The sequence below is a fragment of the Malaclemys terrapin genome, chromosome 4 (assembly GCF_027887155.1).
Source record: "Malaclemys terrapin pileata isolate rMalTer1 chromosome 4, rMalTer1.hap1, whole genome shotgun sequence".
NCBI classification, from domain to species: domain Eukaryota; kingdom Metazoa; phylum Chordata; order Testudines; family Emydidae; genus Malaclemys; species Malaclemys terrapin.
The window spans coordinates 61175109-61193702 of NC_071508.1; the positions used below are offsets into that span (position 1 = coordinate 61175109).

General features: G+C 41.1%; 1 protein-coding gene across 11 annotated transcripts in view; it reads right to left on the minus strand.

The window, feature by feature from the left end:
• Nucleotides 1–284: 284 nt before the first annotated feature.
• HIPK3 (homeodomain interacting protein kinase 3) overlaps nt 285–18594 on the minus strand; it is a 141188-nt gene continuing 122878 nt past the window's right edge. For all 11 annotated transcript variants that reach the window (XM_054028138.1, XM_054028147.1, XM_054028141.1 and 8 more), the window contains 4 exons: nt 17352–17492; nt 12612–12847; nt 12209–12336; nt 285–3737 (listed from right to left, as the gene is read on the minus strand). In XM_054028138.1, coding sequence (XP_053884113.1) covers nt 3261–3737; nt 12209–12336; nt 12612–12847; nt 17352–17492 — 982 coding nt within the window. In that variant the 3' untranslated portion in view covers nt 285–3260. The remainder of the gene's footprint in view (nt 3738–12208; nt 12337–12611; nt 12848–17351; nt 17493–18594) is intronic.

Here is an 18594-nt window from a genome sequence, read left to right on the forward strand (position 1 = left end):
TCTACAAATTGTTAAACAGTAACAATTCAAACTTAATAATCAAGTCTATATTCTTGGGTAGTTCTAAAACAATCTTCCTACCGCTTGCAGTGTGATTTAACTTTTACTTAACACAAACCAAGTTAAAATTAGAAATGCAGAAAATTTAAAAATTTAAACCAAAAGAATTAGTTAATACAGTAGCATAGCTGATTAATAAAAACACCCTGAATTAAAGTTAAAAACTCAATACAAGAAATTCATATAAAATAATTCACAAATTAAAATAGTATGCAAATATGCAATTCTGTAGTCATGCAGTGTTTTATTTAAAAAAGGCATTAAAACAATCTGAGGTGTATATGCTTCACTGATGAGGGATGACTGTTTCCACAGATTTAGGCACCAATCCTGAAAGCAGTTCTATACATATGGACCTTTGGCTCCTGCACAAAATCCCATTGAAGTCAACTGGACTCCACAAGGGTGCAGGAGCTCATTGCAGGATCAGTACCTCACAATCATTTCATTATTCAGAATTTAGGTTGTGGCAGAATCCCAAATATTTAGTTCTTTGAAATTCAAACACATTTCTATTGTTACAATATATAAAGAGCAGCAGGCTTAATTTGGGGCACATTTACAGTACATTTTTCTTGTGAATTTATAGGATAATATTGTGCCATACAGGTAAATGTGTCAATTTAACAAGCATATTAGCTTTACATCCTAAGTACAGTAAAAAGAAAGCACAGTAAATACATTAAAGCAATGGAGATTCCCATGGCTCCAAATAAAGAGAACACAGTAATTTTTATCATCATAATACAAAAGTCAATTAATCGTTTTGTGCTGGTGGTTCTTGGTGTGTCCACTGCCTGCAATGGAAATAACACCAAGAGAACTCAATTCCCAACACTAAGGTGTTAACAGAGGATAGGAATCTGCTAGAACAGATAGTACAAGTTTGAAGTATTAAGGTGTATGACGAATTTACTTGAGTATTTTCTTGACTCCATATATTTAGGCTTTATATATGTGCTGATAAGATTTCAAATTAATCAGGCTACTCTTAGTTTCTAATGTATACTTTAGATATACATTTATATTTGTACAAAATGCATAGAGTTGATTACCAAAAACACTGAATCTTGTGGGAAAAGTTAGGTTTCTTTTGCAGTGTGATTAAAAATGTACTGCTGGTATTGGTTTATGATATAACACTGTTGTATTTCAGTTTTTGTTTTTTAAAAAATAACATCAAATATAGGCACGGTTATTTCATTTGGACATTCATTAAATAAAACACTGCTTGTAGTAATGGAGTAAAGAAAAAAAATCTACCAGTTATTAGCTTATTGACAGAGTTAAACACAAATACTTTGCACTCTTATTCCAGTCAATGCTGCAAATATTGTATTCCAGAATATTTTTTGTTTAAAAAAAAGTTAAGTCAAGCCTGCAAGATACAGCTTCTTAAGTGTCTACATAATGCAATATGAAAACATAAAAAATTAAGTTACATACATACATACATACATACATCCACTTATATGCAGTGATGAGCCCAAAGTTAATGGAGATAAAATACTGATGCAAATAACACCCCAAAATAACATATTCAATTAAACTTCCATCATTTACAATATAGTAGTTACGACACTCCAAACATAAAAGCAAAATAAAAATCAAAACCCCCACTTCTATTTCATGTAATTAGACTTATACAGAAATTAAAAGGCTAAGAAAGAACTAGTTAATCAACTAATTTCACAGCTATCTGAAGTGGCAATCATGATATAGCAGCTTATCTATGATACATTCAAGATAATGATACAATTTATTACTTACCCATAAGCTAACACACAGCCTGTTTAATACCTTCTTTAAATCCCATCTCTACACTACAGTATACTTGAGGTCTATGAAAAAAGTAGCTACCTTTTATAGGAAATGGATGATTAAGTCTTTGGTGCTGCAAAAGCAACTTCATTTGAACAAAAACAAAAAACAAAAAAGACAAAACTTTCTAGGAAAAAAATGCAAAAAGCATGTAATTTACGTCCCTGACGGAATGTATTAAATAAGCAAACACCCCAACAAGCTAAAACAAATACTATAATGAAAAAGGCTAAAATCTCTCCCATGCATAAATGAAAAATTGCACACAAAGAACTCACATCTTTTCAAGCTTCAATAGTAAATATTCTGCTACTACTTATTAAATACTGCATGGTTTGCTCAAGCTAAGATGAAATCACATCGTGAATCAATGAGCATTTTGCTTTTTCTTTCATAATCTAGTCAAAGTCATGCCTACTGCACCTCTAAACATGTTATTAAATCCAATTAGACAAACACTTTGAAAATATACTACTTAGATTGTATTGCAGTTCCATTTAACAGTATAAAATACTGTTTTGTGTTTATCACTAAAAGCTACTGAATTGACTTTTCTTAAGCACTACTAAATTCTTCTCTTGAAGCTAGATCATTCTGAAAAAATCAGACAGCAGAATTCAGCTACAGCAAAACATGCTGCCTTCTTGACAAGGAAAAACACCCAATACTAAAATCATACCACACAAAACCCCAAATGAGCATTACTCTATCAAAAAATCAGAAGATCTGAATTTTAAGTGCTGCAGTCCTCAACATGTATATATAAGTAATAACATTAACAACCTCAAATATTTAAGGCACTATGTGTGGGAACAGTTTACAATGCAGCTGAGATTATTAGGACAACAACATTTAAGAGCAATGTCTAGGCAACTCTTCTTTGCCCATGCAAAAGACACATGCAATGTGAAGAACAACTCAACTTTTTAGATAAGTGACTCAACATTTAAACATCAAGATACACAATACAAACATTTTACTTGTACACTGTACTGCTGACATATGTGCATCTGTTGCTCTAAATCTGTACACTGAATGGCTTCCCAAATGTAGACGTGTCTTGCACTAGTTAGAAGGCAATTTTATAAAAAATAGAAGGAGCAAAACTGGAATTCTGCTCCAGTAAGTCACCTGTCTGGAGTTACTATATAAGAAGATAATATGACCAAAGATACAAGTTATACCAAATGTGCAAAACACATTAAAAGTGAGTTTTGTTTTGTTATTTAAAGCTCAAGGTTGTTTAAATTGCACCCAAGTCTACATGATTCAAAAAATAATTCTCTTGTTGTGCCATGGCTAATTTTTATTAAATACCATGTTTCTTCTTAAATCAAGCGTTTATCATTGAGCTTCCTCTACATACTGTACTCGAGTTCTCACATAAATGGATACTGGCTGAGTTTTGTTGGACTCAGTGGAAATCCTGTGTAAGCAGGTGATGCTGCAATGTAAGAATGTGGTGGAAAAATAGGTTTGTACTGAGTCTGATGAATGGTTGGGGAAGGTAAAAGACGGGGATTTATGCCCACTGGGACTTGGTGAACTATGCCATTGGGATGAGCTATATTGTAGGTTGGATGCTGCAATATAGGTCTTGAGGTACATGATGAGGCTAGGAGGTGGGCTACAGGTGCAGCAGCATTAAGGGGTGCAGATGATGGATACGGAAGAATAGCAGGCTGTCCTCCAAGGTGTGTACTTCCAGCTAAATGTGCATGCACCGTACTGTGATTTGGACTTCCATGTGGAAGGGAGAACGGATGACTGGCAACACCAGCTGGAATGTATGTCTGCTGTCTTCGATGACTGTAGTTTCCATTCCACTCCTGAGGCCCAGATCCAAAGTGCTGAATCTGTCCACACAGAGAAATTGCTATATGTTAATTTTGAAGTACAGATAGAATATGAACTCAAACTGGAGAAATGTTTAAAATTAATAAACTTAAATTCTATAAAGAAATAATCAAATGAACAAATACAGAAAGTAGAAAATACTAGCTATTGAAATAGTACCACAAACAGGAAATTTGAAGGTTATAACTCAATGCAGTCCTCTTGCAAGACAAGGACAAAATGGTATTCTGTTTTAAACACAAGTACCATATATCACACAAGCAAGGTGATTATTCCACTCTGCTCAGTTGTGGCTTTCACACCTGGCAAACTGCACTCACTACTCATGAAGACGTACACGCAGTGTGCAGCGGCAGTCAAAAAAGCAAACAGGATGTTAGGAATCATTAAAAAGGGGATAGAGAATAAGATGGAAAATATCTTATTGCCCTTATATAAATCCATGGTTCACCCACATCTTGAATACTGCATTCAGATGTGGTCTCCTCATCTCAAAAAAGATATACAGGCATTAGAAAAGGTTCAGAGAAGGGCAACTAAAATGATTAGGGGTTTGGAACCATATGAGGAGAGATTAAAAAGACTAGGACTTTGCATCTGGGAAAAGAGTAGACTAAGGGGGGATATGATAGAGGTACATAAAATCATAAGTGGTGTGGAGAACATGAATAAGGAAAAGTTATTTACTTGTTCCCATAATATAAGAACTAGGGGCCACCAAATGAAATTAATGGGCAGCAGGTTTAAAACAAATAAAAGGAAATTCTTCTTCACACAGCGCACAGTCAACCTATGGAACTCCTTGCCTGAGGAGGTTATGAAGGCTAGGACTATAATAGGGTTTAAAAGAGAACTAGATAAATTCATGGAGGTTAAGTCCGTTAATGGCTATTAGCCAGGATGGATAAGGAGATGGATGGCAGGAGAGAGATCACTTGATCATTACCTGTTAGGTTCATTCCCTCTGGGGCACCTGGCATTGGCCACTGTCGGTAGACAGGATACTGGGCTGGATGGACCTTTGGTCTGACCCAGTATGGCCATTCTTATGTTCTTACTATGGGCACCACAATAAAGGCACAACCATTAGAAACAGGAGAGAAAATTTAGAGGGGAGCAGGAAAAAAATGAGGAATGGTTTGAAAAATATCTGACACACACACAACTGGGTCTAGACTAATGATCCATAGAATAGTGGTTCTCAAAGCTGGTCCGCTGCTTGTTCAGGGAAAGCCCCTGGCGGGCCGGGCCAGTTTGTTTACCTGCCGCGTCCGCAGGTTCGGCCGATTGCGGCTCCCACTGGCCATGATTCACCGCTCCAGGCCAATGGGGGCTGCGGGAAGCGGCGCGGGCAAGGGATTTGCTGGCCGCCCTTCCCACAGCCCCCATTGGCCTGGAGCGGCGAACTACGGCCAGTGGGAGCCGTGATCGGCTAAACCTGGGGACACGGCAGGTAAACAAACTGGACCGGCCCACCAGGGGCTTTCCCTGAACAAGCGGCGGACCAGCTTTGAGAACCACTTTTATAGAAGATGTGCTAACTGTTTACAATATTAGAGAGAGACTATTAGTCTCATTAAATAAGAATAGAACAAGTAGTAGTGGGCTTCAACTACAGCAGGGAAAATTCAGATTAATTATTCATACATTAATCAGTAAATTAGAATTAATCATCATAGTAAAGCTCTGCAGTGGAACGGTATCTGTCTAAAGGTTGAGGAATTTGCAGTCTTTGCAATGGTCAAAGTTAGAATAAGATGATCATTTTAGGGCTAGTTTAGGATTAATTAAAATCAATCCTTCCATGATGAGGCAGGGGGATGTACTAAATAACGCGGAGATCCTTTCCAATCTGAATTATTCTAACTAATAATTAATAAGCCTCCTATCTGTATATGGCAGACTTTAATATTTTGTTTTAATATTTTCTATAAACAGATAAGCAGGGTTTTGTTTTTAAATGCACTGCCCCTCCAAATACCTAGATGTTTTTTAAAAAAGAGTTTTGCTAATGTAGCTACTGCCCAGAAGCTGGGAATGGGCGACAGGGAATGGATCTCTTGATGACTACCTGTTCTGTCCATTCCCTCTGAACCACCTGGCATTGGCCACAGTCAGAAAACAGGCTACTGGGCTAGATGGACAATTGGTCTGACCAGTATGGCTGTTCTTGTGTTCTTATGCCCAAAGTAAAATAATTAAAATAACTTAAATTTAGTAAATGTAGTTTTCTATATTATCTATGGGCTAGATCCTGGGCTGCAGCAGAGAGATACTTGGTGTAGCATTAAGGAAGTAGTAAATTGGCTTTGTAGCTCTTGATCCTTGGGCCAACCTCAAGGATGCTGTAAATTACACCACTTACCCAGGGCCACACAAAGCATTTCTGGCTGCTGAAGAATTGCTGGAGAAATGGAGGTTAGTTACCTGTAACTGGAGGTTCTTTGAGATGTGTGGTCCCTAGCTGTATTCCACGTGGTGCATGTGCACCATGCGCATTAGTCCAGAGATTTTTAGTAAGCAGTGTCTGTTGGTCCACACATGTATAGTTTGTTCTGCTCTGAACTGAGGGCATAAGGGGTCATGCAGACTGATGCCTCTCCAGTTCCTACTCATCAAAAATCCAGATATAATCTACAGCAGAGAGGATGGAAGGCAGACAATGGAATATAGCTAGGGACCACATGTCTCAAAGAACTTCCAGTTACAGATAACTAAGCTCCATTTCTTCTTGGAGTGATGGTTCCTACGTGTAGTCCACAGGTGGGAGATTAGCAAGCAGTAGTCAAAATGGAGATGGGAACAAGGACGCAGAAGTGATAGCTGACTTTAACACTGCTGTCCCTACAGCTGTATCTGCAGGAGAAGACTGAACCAAAGCATGAACTCTTGTGAAGGTGTGCAAGGAGCTCCAGCTGCTCTACATATCTCCAACATGGTAAGTTTCTCAGAGATGCAGCAGAAGTTGTCTGCACTTTGGTGGAGTGAATCCTCATCCGCTCTGGGGAAGAAATGCGGGCTAGCTGGTAGCCAAGAATAATGAAGCCAGAGATCCATTTAGAAAGTTTCGGCAGAGGTATAGCTTGACACCTTGATCTCTCTGTTATAGAAACAAATAGTTTAGGTGTCTTTTAATAGCTTTTGTTCTTTGTAGATAAAAGGCCAGTACCCTTTGGACACTCAAAGAACATATATTCCTCTATTCATCAGAAGCTTGTGGTTTGGGGGAAAAAAAAAACCAATTGTAAATGGATGGTTTGACTCATGTGAAACTCTCAATTTACTTTAGGGATGAATTTCGGGTGGTGGCACAGTGAGACCCTTTCTTTAGGGAAGATAGTATATGGTGGGTCTGCCATGTGTGCTCCCAGCTTGCTGATTCTTCTGGCTGATATTAGGGCAACTAGGAAGGGAACTTTCATTGAGAGATGGGACATAAAACCTGAGGCTAAAGGTTCAAAGTTAGGTCTGGTGAGAGATGAAAGAATGAAGTTGAGGTCCCACTGGAGTGTGAGCTTCACCAATGATGGGAAGGATCGAAGAAGCCCCTGCAAAAATTTAGTTGTTGCAGGATGAGTGAAGATAGTATGGCTGTCAACAGCAGAATGAAAAGCATTGATTGCTGCCAAATAAATCCAAAGGGAACTAAAACAGATACCCAGTGTCTTATGGGTAAGTAGATACTCAAGAATAGCAGTGATCCCAACAGATTCTGGAGATTGGCATTGTTAAGCCCAAGAAGAGAAATGCTTCCATTTAGCTGAATAACATCTTCTGCTAAAATCTTTCCTGCTTTGATTGAGAATGGATTGTACCCTTCTGGAACATGAATGCTGTACATCCGATGCCCATCCAAATACCAGGCCTTGAGTTACAGCGGTTCCGGGTTGTGGTGCCTGCAGGTGCCTTTGTGTTGCGTTAGCAGGTCTGGAAATGGGGAGATGATTATGGGCAGATGAGCTGAGAGCTTCAGAAGATCCATGGATCAGAACTGTCTTAGTCAGTTGGGAGCAATGAGGATGACTCAAGCACTGTCATGATGAATTTTCCATAGCACCTGTGATTTTAATGGGATAGGAGGGAAGGCAAATCTGAGGTGAACCCTCCACGGTAACAGAAGGGTGTCTGCCTTTGAGCCCGTGCTTAATGCTCCTGTAAAGCAATACAGGGGAAATTTCCTGTTCACCTGTAAAGCAAAGAGGTCCCACGATGGCATTCCCCACTGTATGAAGACCTCGTTCAGGACCAGATTGTGAATCTCCCATTCATGGTCTGCAGAAGAATGCCTGCTGAGACTGTCTGATAGGGAGTTCTGCTCACCTGGTAAACATGCTGCTGAAAGGGTTATGTGATGGCTGCTGCATCAGTTCCAGAGGTTCACTGGATGTACACACAGAGGGAGGAATATCATTCCCGCCTGCTTGTTTATTCAGAAGACAGCTGTCATATTGTCCAACATTATTTGGATATGCCAGGATTGGATGAGTGGGAGGAAGACATTGCAGTCCTGACGGACTGCTCTCAATTCTAGTATTTGATATGAATCCTGGACTCCCGAAGTGCAGTATGATCATCCATATGAGTTCCCCAGCCTAAAAGTGCAGTATCAATAATGATGATTGGATTGAGTGTCAGTGTGAGGAAAGGGATCCCCATCCGGTAACTTGGACACAACAGTCATTTTGACATAGATATTGCCCTTCTCTGGTGAGTAAATGGACAGAAGCCAGCTTTGCAGACAATGGAGATAGATGGCAGCATGTGTCTGAGGAGGGAACAGGCAAGTTTTGACTGAAGTCCGTGGCCTGAAGGTGACCTGGTTTATAAAAGTGCCCATGGTATGCAATCTCTCGATAGATAGGCTCTTGCTGTGGTCAAGTCCAAGGTCGCTCCTATGAAATTTATGGACCTTGTGGGGGTTAATGTGGACTTCTCGTGGTTGACACACATGCCTAGAAAAGGAAGTCAGTGAAGCAGCCAATGGGACTTCCTCATATGACCTGCCTGTTGGAGTCAGATATCGAGGTATGGAAAGAAGATGAACCCATTTCTTCTCATCCAAGCTATCACCACTGAAAAAGCTTGTGAAGACCCTGGGTGCTGTGGCTAGCCCAAATGGAAGGACCCTGAACTGGCAATGATCTTGACCGAAGAGGAACCTGAGAAACCTCCTGTGGGATGGGTGAATATCTGTGTGAATATACGAGTCTTTCATGTCGAGATCTGCGATCCATGAAACCTCTTCCAGAGATGGAATTATTGACGCCAATATGACCATGCAGAATTTTAATTTTGGGGCAAATATAGTTAGTGTATGTTGAGAATGGGTCTCCATCTCCTGTTCTTTTTGGAACTAAAAAGTATGGAGAGTACAATCCTTTCCCCTGATGTTGAGGTGGAACTTTTTCTATAGCTCTCCGATGGAGAAGGGAGTCCACTTCTTACGGAGAATTTCCTCATGAGATTGATCCCTCAAAAGGAACTTGGAAGGAGGTTTGTGTGTAGGAGTTGACATACTCAGTCACATAGCTGCAATGAATAATTTCCAGTACCCATTTTTTGGCTATTAGAGCCCTCCAGCTGCAGGCAAATTGGGTAACGCGGCCTCCAAAAAACTGAGTGGGGGTGGGATGATGTGGCATCAATAAAGGGACGTGGGTCTCACCAGATCCGTCAAAACAAATTCCTTAGTTGAGGGTTAGAGTGAGGTGTGGCAGTGGATGTTGCAGGAAACGTGTGTCTAGGACTGTGGATCCTGTATCATTTATTTGCTGAATCCTGGGGGCATTGATAGCAAAAAGGTTGAGAAGATGGTCTTGCTCTGTATCCCTGCCTAAGATACTTTCTCTTACGGACAGGGGTATAGATGCCCAGTGAACGAAGAGTTGTCCTTGAGTTTTTGAGGGAGTGGAGAGACTCATCTGTCTCATGGAACAGATTAACTGTATTGAAGGGCAGATCCTGAATGGTATATTCTGCACCTCCCTAGGAAAATCTGAGCATTGTAACCAGGAATCTTTCAATGAGGGCCGTAACCATCCCTCTGGACGCAGTATCTGCAGCATCTAGTGCAGCTTGGAGGGAAGTCTTGGTCACCAATTTGCCCTGATCAATTAAGGACTGGAGTGGGCTCTGTTTTCCTGAGGAAGCTTGTCTTTAAAATCTAAAAGCTTTGTATAATTGGTGAAATTATGTTTAGCTAGAACAACCCAGTAATTTGAAATCCTGAATTAAAGAGAGGTGGAGGTGAAGACCTTTCTTCCCAGGAGATCGAGCCATTTGCCATTCTTGTCTGAGGAAGTAGTTTTTAGCAATTGCAGCCTGGATCTCTTGGTAGCCACTTGTACCCCAAGGAGTTAGGCAGTGGGAGTGAGAATAGAAACTCTCGTGCCTTAGGTGAAACAAAGAAGTGATTCTCAGCCCTCTTTGGGGTGGTAGCACAAGAAGCAGGAGCAGGCCACAGCCTTTTCGTGCATCCATGATGGTCTGTTGATCAGGAGGGCCTCTCAACGGGGGTCCAAGGGCTGCAAAATCTCCAGTAATCTACATTGGGGCTCCTGAACTTCTTCAAGATGCATCTGCAGCTCAGACACCACTCTCTGCAGGAATTCCTGATATTGCATGAAATAGCCAGGCAGAGATGGCAAGGATGGGATAACTGCCTCATCAGGGGAAGACAATGAAATTGCTCCCAGAATCATTAGATCTCATTCACCTTCCTCCTCCCAATACTCTGATGGGGACTGGTTGGGGTTGGCCAGGAGATTGTAAATAAGACTCATGTACTGATCCTTGGTGCCTAGGGTAAGGATCCCAAGGGCCCCAGATGTGCCAGGACAAGGGATCAACTGGGAGGGGAGGACCCCATGGCACTGCTCTGTCTCGTCTCTTAGCAAGTCACGTCTGGCTGGAGGATGGAACCCCAATCTTCTAGTGCTTCTGTCCCAGGCCATCCTCTGACTGGTAAACTAGAGACTCCTGTAGAGCTTCTGATCCATTGGACTATCAGCAGAACCGAGGGTACCAATAATCAGGCTCACTAGTGGGAGAGGAGGGCAGCCCTGCAACCTCAGACTAGCTTCCTCATCTGGGGTAACTATGTCTCTGAATAAAGGCAGACCAGAGAAGAGTGAGTGAGTGAGATGAGTGAGTGTAGTAGAGAGCAAAAGTGTCCTCCGGGGAGAGACAGATCTCCGACTGCCCTGCTGGAGGCGGCCAACATACAAGGTGATCTCCACGGTCCACATCTGATTGGGGTCTCATGGCCTGCTCCATCCGATTTTTAAGTCTTAGCTCCCAACCCTCATGAGTTCTGGGAGGGAAGGAGTGGCAAATGCTGCATTTGGCTGAGATGTGAACCTTGCCTAGCCTAGAGGCAGCCCTGGTGTTCGTCACTCACAGAAAACGAGCAGGGGCAGGAAAAACCATTCTTGAACCCTAGGACTATGGGCATAATCCTAGCTTTCTGGGAGAATTTCCCCAGAGTGAGATAAAAAAAACAACTCACTAAAGGCTATACTAAGTCTAAAAGATTAAAATACCAAAAACAATTTATAATATAGTTACAGAATGACGCAATTGAGGAAGAAGCTAGAGACACAGAAGATTCTTACTCAGGCCATGACGCAGTAAGAAGGAACTGGAGAAACAGCACTCTTTACCCTCGGTTCAGAGCACGAGGAAATCAACTGCTCATGTGCAGACCAATGGACACTGCTTACTAAAAATCTCTGAACTCATGTGCATGGTGCCACATGTACCATGTGTAGAATACAGATAAGGACCTCACATCTTTAAGAACTATGTACCACGTGTGGAATACACATAGGGACCATCACTTGAAGAACATGTCCCTTTTTTTCCTCAGCCATGCTCACTACATACAAAAGAGATAGTGAATTACAACTGGGTGCATCAGCTCTACCACATTCTGGGATTCCCCTCAACTAACAGAATTCTCAGCTGGACAGATATGCTGGGTTTCCAGTTGATTTGTGCCACAGGTGAGGCACAAAGCAGATGGAACAAGGCTGAAAATATGGCCCCACACTTAACTCCATGGTACAAATATTTTACCATTTGGAAGGAGGAAAGTGGTCAAGTATATATGATCATGTCTCAGGCTTTTTCTAAATTTAATGTAGGTTGTAACAAGTTTTCCAGTGCTGTTTTTCCATCATCTTTACAAACTCATCTGTTCAATCACTACCATGGCTGCTAATTTAGGGACAAAGTGGAAGATATTTCTGACTTGCACAATAGGCTAGAGAAGCCCATTTTTCAGGATTTCAGCAGCTTACCTACAGACGTTGGGCATATTTTTTACTGACTTGAGGCCTGATTTTTCAAACATGTGGAGGAGCTGTAGCTCCCATTTAGTTCAGTGTTGCAGGTGTCCAGCATTTTTTAAAATCAGGCCCTCAACCTTAAGACAGTGAAACAGTTTTGAGCTGTGAATGAATACACATACCTGACTGAAATTTATAGGTTGCTGATGGAATGCTGATGTCAATTTTTGCTGACGGTTACTCACAGCAGGAGGCTGGTTTATTCTTCCAGGGACAGATCGGCCTTTTATCAGCGGCTGGCATGTGTTATCTGGCAAATAAAATCAAATACTAGTACCAAGGCAAACCTTCAATGCTTTCAACTATTCAACTAGACAATAGTTGTAAAGTAACAAACCAAGAAACTTAGAAAACATTTTAAAAATTAATTTATGATTAAGATTTAATAATTTAGGTAAAATATATGATTAAGTAAGAGGGAGGTAGCTTAAATCTTATGTTTTGTGCATATACCTATTGAATAGACTGCTCAAATTTCTGACTTACTCATTATTATAAAAGAAAACAACTACTAAATTAGTTTACCTGTATTCACCATCTGCTCATCTAAATTTAATCTGTTTTCTATTCTTATTGGTGGCACCACAACAGCGCAGACAGCGGGTTTGGTTTCTGGGTTAACCAAGTTTCTGGTTTCTGTATTTTGATTGGTGTTGTCTACAAAACTGCTTTCTACAAATGGACTGTCATGTCCTGAAGAGTCTGAGGTCGGAGAACCATCCACAGTATCACAGCCACTCTCTTGTTCGTCATCTGACATACTATTAAAAAATATATATATATTGCATTATAAGCAGAGTGTTCTTCCATTAGCATTCTTGTAATGTATGACAACGTTATTTACACAAAATAAATATTTAAAAATAAAAAACTGCAGAAAGAAAATTTACATTTTAGTTATGTTAAGTGTCTAAAGTTAAAACCACACAAGCTGGGAATTCAGATGGAAGCTAAAAGTCTAAACTCATCTTCCAGTCTTAAATGACAAGTTGTAAGCAGGGGTGGAAAGGATAAGGTCGCAGTTACTTTGTTAAAAGAAATTAGCGAGGGTTATGGTGAGTTGCACATTAACCTTGCTCTAATAAATCCACCTAATCTATTTTAAGTTTTAAACTGTATTCCCACCACACACATGCACACTAATTACCTCATTTTCTTCCTAATTCAAAGAATAAAAGCCTCCCCGTGGTTATCACGCCATAAGCAGAGGAGGAAATACTTTATGAAGAAAAAATAATGCTTCTAAAAACAAGCCACAGGCCTAGGGAGATTGTGCAAGTGTCTATCTAGCCCAAAGAGATGCAGTGTTATGTGAGGAATCAGGAGAACACTCCTAGCTAGTTGTTGGATCAGCCACTAGAGAGGAAAAACACTGATATAGGACGTTACATATTGTGACAGACCCAGACCAGTGGAGTACAGGAGTCTGGAAGAGGACAAATATACTGGTCACTGGATGAGTAGTTTTCTGTTCCCTGAGTGACCAGAGCAGGGGCTGCACTAGAATAATCAGGAACCTACTAGAACCAGTTAAGGCAGGCAGGCTAATTAGAACACCTGGAGCCAATTAAGAAGAAGCTGCTAGAATCAATTAAGGCAGGCTAATCAGGGCACCTGGGTTTTAAAAGGAGCTCACCCCAGTTTGTGGTGGGAGTGTGAGGAGCTGGGAGCAAGAGGTGCAAGAAGCTGAGAGTGCTGCTGGAGGACTGAGGAGCACAAGCGTTATCAGACACCAGGAGGAAGGTCCTGTGGTGAGAATAAGGAAGGTGTTTGGAGGAGGCCATGGGGAAGTAGCCCAGGGAGTTGTAGCTGTCATGCAGCTGTTACAGTAGGCACTATAGACAGCTGCAGTCCACAGGGCCCTGGGCGGGAACCCGGAGTACAGGGTGGGCCTGGGTTCCCCCCAAACCTCCCAATTGACCTGGACTGTGGGTTCTTCCAGAGGGGAAGGTCTCTGGGCTGTTCCCCAACCCACATGGTGAATCTCTGAGGCAAGAAAATCCGACAATAAGTGCAGGAACCACCAAGATAGAGGAGGAACTTTGTCACACTATACAGGAATAGCCTCATTTTACATATAGTATTGCCAAGCACATAGGTTTGACAGATTATTTTTGACAATATTTAGGTTAAGAGGAAAAGCAGAGCCCCATTCTCGAACTATAGTCTGTAGAACAGAGTTCTCAAAACTGTGGCCTGTGGACCATCAGTGGTCCGCAAGCTCCATTCAGGTGGTCCACAGATAGTGGACCCTCTAAGGTGCATGCATGGGTGGCCGCACATGAGAGAATGAAGGGCCACCCACCTAATTAGTGGAGATGCGCAGGTGTGACTCCACTAATTAGGTGCCTGGACCCTGGAGAAGATGCACATGTAAGGTGAGGTGGTTGCCTTGGGGGGAATAGAGGGTAGTTGGGAGGGGACAGTGGGATGAGAAGTGGGGGCGGAGAATTTGGGATGTGCAGGGCTGCGGCAGCCAGAGAAAGAGGTGACTTTCCCAGCTCCAGGGTAGTGGCTGCCAGGGAGAGACGGCCCTCCTTCCCAGCCCCAGCTCTGTGGCTACTGTGGAGGGGGAGAGAGGGCACATCATCGCATTAGAAAGGTAAGACTATTGATATGCAAATATGAGTTGTGTGCTTTTATTTGTAGAACAAAAAAATGTTTATTAATTTTTTTATATAGCGCTTTTATCCAAAGCGCTTTATAATAGTTAGCTAATGGTACAAACAACATTTGGAAAGATCATGAAGTAGTCCGCTGAGACCCTCAGCAATTTTCAAGTGGTCCGTGGAAAAAAAAAAAGTTTGAGAACCACTGCTATAAAACATTTGCTGGTGGGCCATGGAGTATATGCTGATCAACTGGTGCATACCCCTCTTCTTTAAAAAATGTTCCTCTTGAAACAGCTGGTAAGAAGAGGAGGTGGAAATGCCAACCTCTATAATGACATCTACTGTTTACTGAAACCAAAATGCCATGTGTGAGGGTGAAAAGGGGTAGAGATGCCAATTAGAGAAGTGTCAGGAGGACAAGACCCAGGAACGGCTAAGCAAGACCACAACCAACAGTGGAATCAAAGCCAGGTACACCTCTACCTCGATATAACACTGTCCTCGGGAGCCAAAAAATCTTACCGTGTTATAGGTGAAACCGCGTTATATTGAACTTGCTTTGATCCGCCGGAGCATGCAGCCCTCCCCCCCCCCCCCCCCCCGAGCACTGCTTTACCGCGCTATATCCAAATTCGTATTATACTGGGTCGCGTTATATTGAGGTAGGAGTGTACTTTGTGGAGAGAAGGAGAGATCAAGCAGTGAGACACCGGGGAAAGGAAACTAATTTTGTTTTAAATCTTAACTGTAAATGTAAAAATTCACACAAATATTTATACTACTTGGTGCCTTGAGTCCCCAAATGCATTTGGAGCCCCACTGTGCAAGGCACTGTGCCAATACATGGTAGGAGACATTCTCTGCCTCAAAGAGCTGTACAATCTAAATAAGTGGTAAGGGATTGTGAGTAAATTAATCTAGGTGCTCATATAGCACCCATAGTAGCTGGTATATAGCATGGTATGCATGGTAGCTGGATGTGTTCATCACTGAGAGGAGATGTGCACAAGATCATTTCTTTTTAAGTCGTCGTCTAGGAGAACATGAGAATGCCTATTTACAGAGTAAGGCACTGATCTGGCAAAGAACTTAAATGCATGCTTAACTTTAAATACCTGACAGGTTTCAGGGTAGCAGCCGTGTTAATCTGTATCCGCAAAAAGAACAGGAGTACTTGTGGCACCTTAGAGACTAACAAATTTATTAGAGCATAAGTTTTCGTGGGCTACAGCCCACTTCTTCTTATGCATCCGACGAAGTGGGCTGTAGCCCACGAAAGCTTATGCTCTAATAAATTTGTTAGTCTCTAAGGTGCCACAAGTACTCCTGTTCTCTTTTAAATACCTGAGCAATTCCTAACCTTAATTCTGTTCCCTTGTGTGTGCATTATGATATGTTTTTTAATTACATGATCACACTGCCCCCTGTCCCCCTCCCCACCCCCAACACCCGGCTCATTCAGTATACAGGGTGGAGCACACTCCAGGAGTGCATCAGAGTTGCACAGCGAATGAGGCTGTTGTCTGCAGGCCCCCTGTATCATTTGTTGTGGAAGTCAGAAGGTGTATATAAGAGGAATAAGGTGTGGGATGAGGCAGGGGATTGCAGGCAAAGAAAAAATGGTCTCATGGTTAAGGCTGTTAAATGCTGCCCTGGAAAACTATTCTATCCCTGCCTCTACTACATAATTCCTACACAAGGATAGGCAAGTCACTTAAACTAAACTTTTCACAGGTGGTCACTAAATGCATGTTTCTTGTTTTCTGGGTACCTGACTGGAGACCCTGGGGTCTGATTTGCAGAACTGCTGAGCACCACTGACAGCTGCAGCTAAATCAATGAGAACTGTGCTTTGAACATATAAAGTGCTCTATAACGCTAAGTACTTTGAAAAAGTCAGGACCAAGGTATCAATCCAGGCACCCAAAATCAGTGGAAACTTTTGACCTTGTATACCATCTCCTTACCTCATAAGGGTGTTATGAATATAAACTAATGTTTGTGAAACATTCAGATACCATAGCGATGAGTGTCACAGAAGGGGCCATGAAGAAATTAATAATTTTGTCTTCAGCGCAGGGTTTAAATAGTGAAGTAAGGAAGGCATGGGGCCATACACTCAACGAGAAAACAAAATATTCAATAGCTTCTCACTAATTGAGCACCATCCATTCTGTGCACTGCATGAGTGAGGTACTATGGAAAAAACAGTATGTGATCAATTAAAGACTGTATTATAATGGATGTGCACAAAGGGCTGAATTAAGGTTGCTTAATTCTGGCATTTCCCAACTTTTGAGTGCTTGACTTTGCAATCAATGTTCTTCTAATGGAGTTTTTTGTGTGTATTTTTTTTTTTTTTTAAAACACACTGTATGAATTACTGCCATTCAGTTCAACACTATGAAGCCATTCAATGAGATGAACACAATTTATCAGGAACAATTAATAAACTAGCTATGGTATATAAATAATATATATCATTAACATACATATACATCTCTTAGAATGATATAATTTTTTCAAAACATAAGTTAGCCTGTGAAAAAGAGAGAAATCTGGAGATGTAAAATACAATGAACTAAAAATGTCAGGAGTTTCACTAAAAAAAAGCAGGCTTCCACTGTATACTGGAAATAACATAACTTTTTACCTGTTGGGTCTTTTGCAAGGGGATGGACTAGACTGGCCAGAGGAGCTGGTGCTCAAAGTGCTATCAGGGCTGCTTAACGAACATACACGGTCAATATTCATAGTGCTCTGGCAGGCTTCACAATCTAGGCTACCTTTACATCTGAAACAAAGAAAAAAATTAAGACAAAAATAAATACTACCTGTCATTTGGCATGTCATTCATTCCTTTTACACACAACTAACCTTAAAGTAATAGAGACAGATCTTTAATATGTTATTTAGTATTACACTGTAAAGGGAATGGAGCCTATCACCCAAAAGATAAAAAGCAATGATTTTTATTCCTGCTTATTGTTCCACTCATACACAATCTAAAGTTTTTTGGGGTCCCTTTGGAAATTTTGACCTAAATTTTTAAACTCTGAAGCCTAAAGTAAGGCTCCTGAATCCATATTTAGGCACTTAAGTTGAAAAAATTTAAAGTTCAGAATTTATGAATACCAATTCAGGTATTCCTGCAGATACACAACACTGTTTTAATTTTGGTGCCTAAATATAAATTAGGAACCTTAGGCAGTCAAAGTAAAAAAAAAAAAAAAAAAAACACTGGCCATAGCCCAGACCAAATCTTGCAGTCTTTACTTGAGTAAGTCTTCTGCTGGCTTCACGGGTTTGTTTTACGAAGAACTGTAGGCTATGGCCCTAGGTAATTTATAAAAAAAAAAAAAAAACAAAACCCTCTGTACCATCTCTACCATAGAAGTAGCCAATTCTTTTCATAATCCCCACAACATGCAATGAAAATGAAATGTGGCATAAGTGGGGAAAGTGTAGATGCAAGCATGAAAAAGATTTTTAAAGCAGTCCAGGGTATTTAGTCACATATCTTCTATTAGAATTAATTTGAGCTGTGTGGCACCCTGGACTGCCTTGAAAAACATCAACCAAATGTGCGTGTATATAAACAAACAAACACACACACATATGCCTACATATTCAATTTGCTGTACACTATCACTAGGCTTGGCAGGATTTGATTTAAATGGATAGATGTTGGTAAACATCGATTTCAGCTGCCACTGAAATCAACAACAAAAAATATCCTTTGGTAAGGATTGGATGTCACTGGCCCTGCGGCAGCGCACAGAGCCATCTGCAACCCTGTTGTCGCAAGAGTGAACGAGTGGGCCCATGACAGCAGAATTGCAGAGGGCTTCTTGGACTGCCATGGGTCTGGCAACATCAGATCCTGGCAGGCGGAA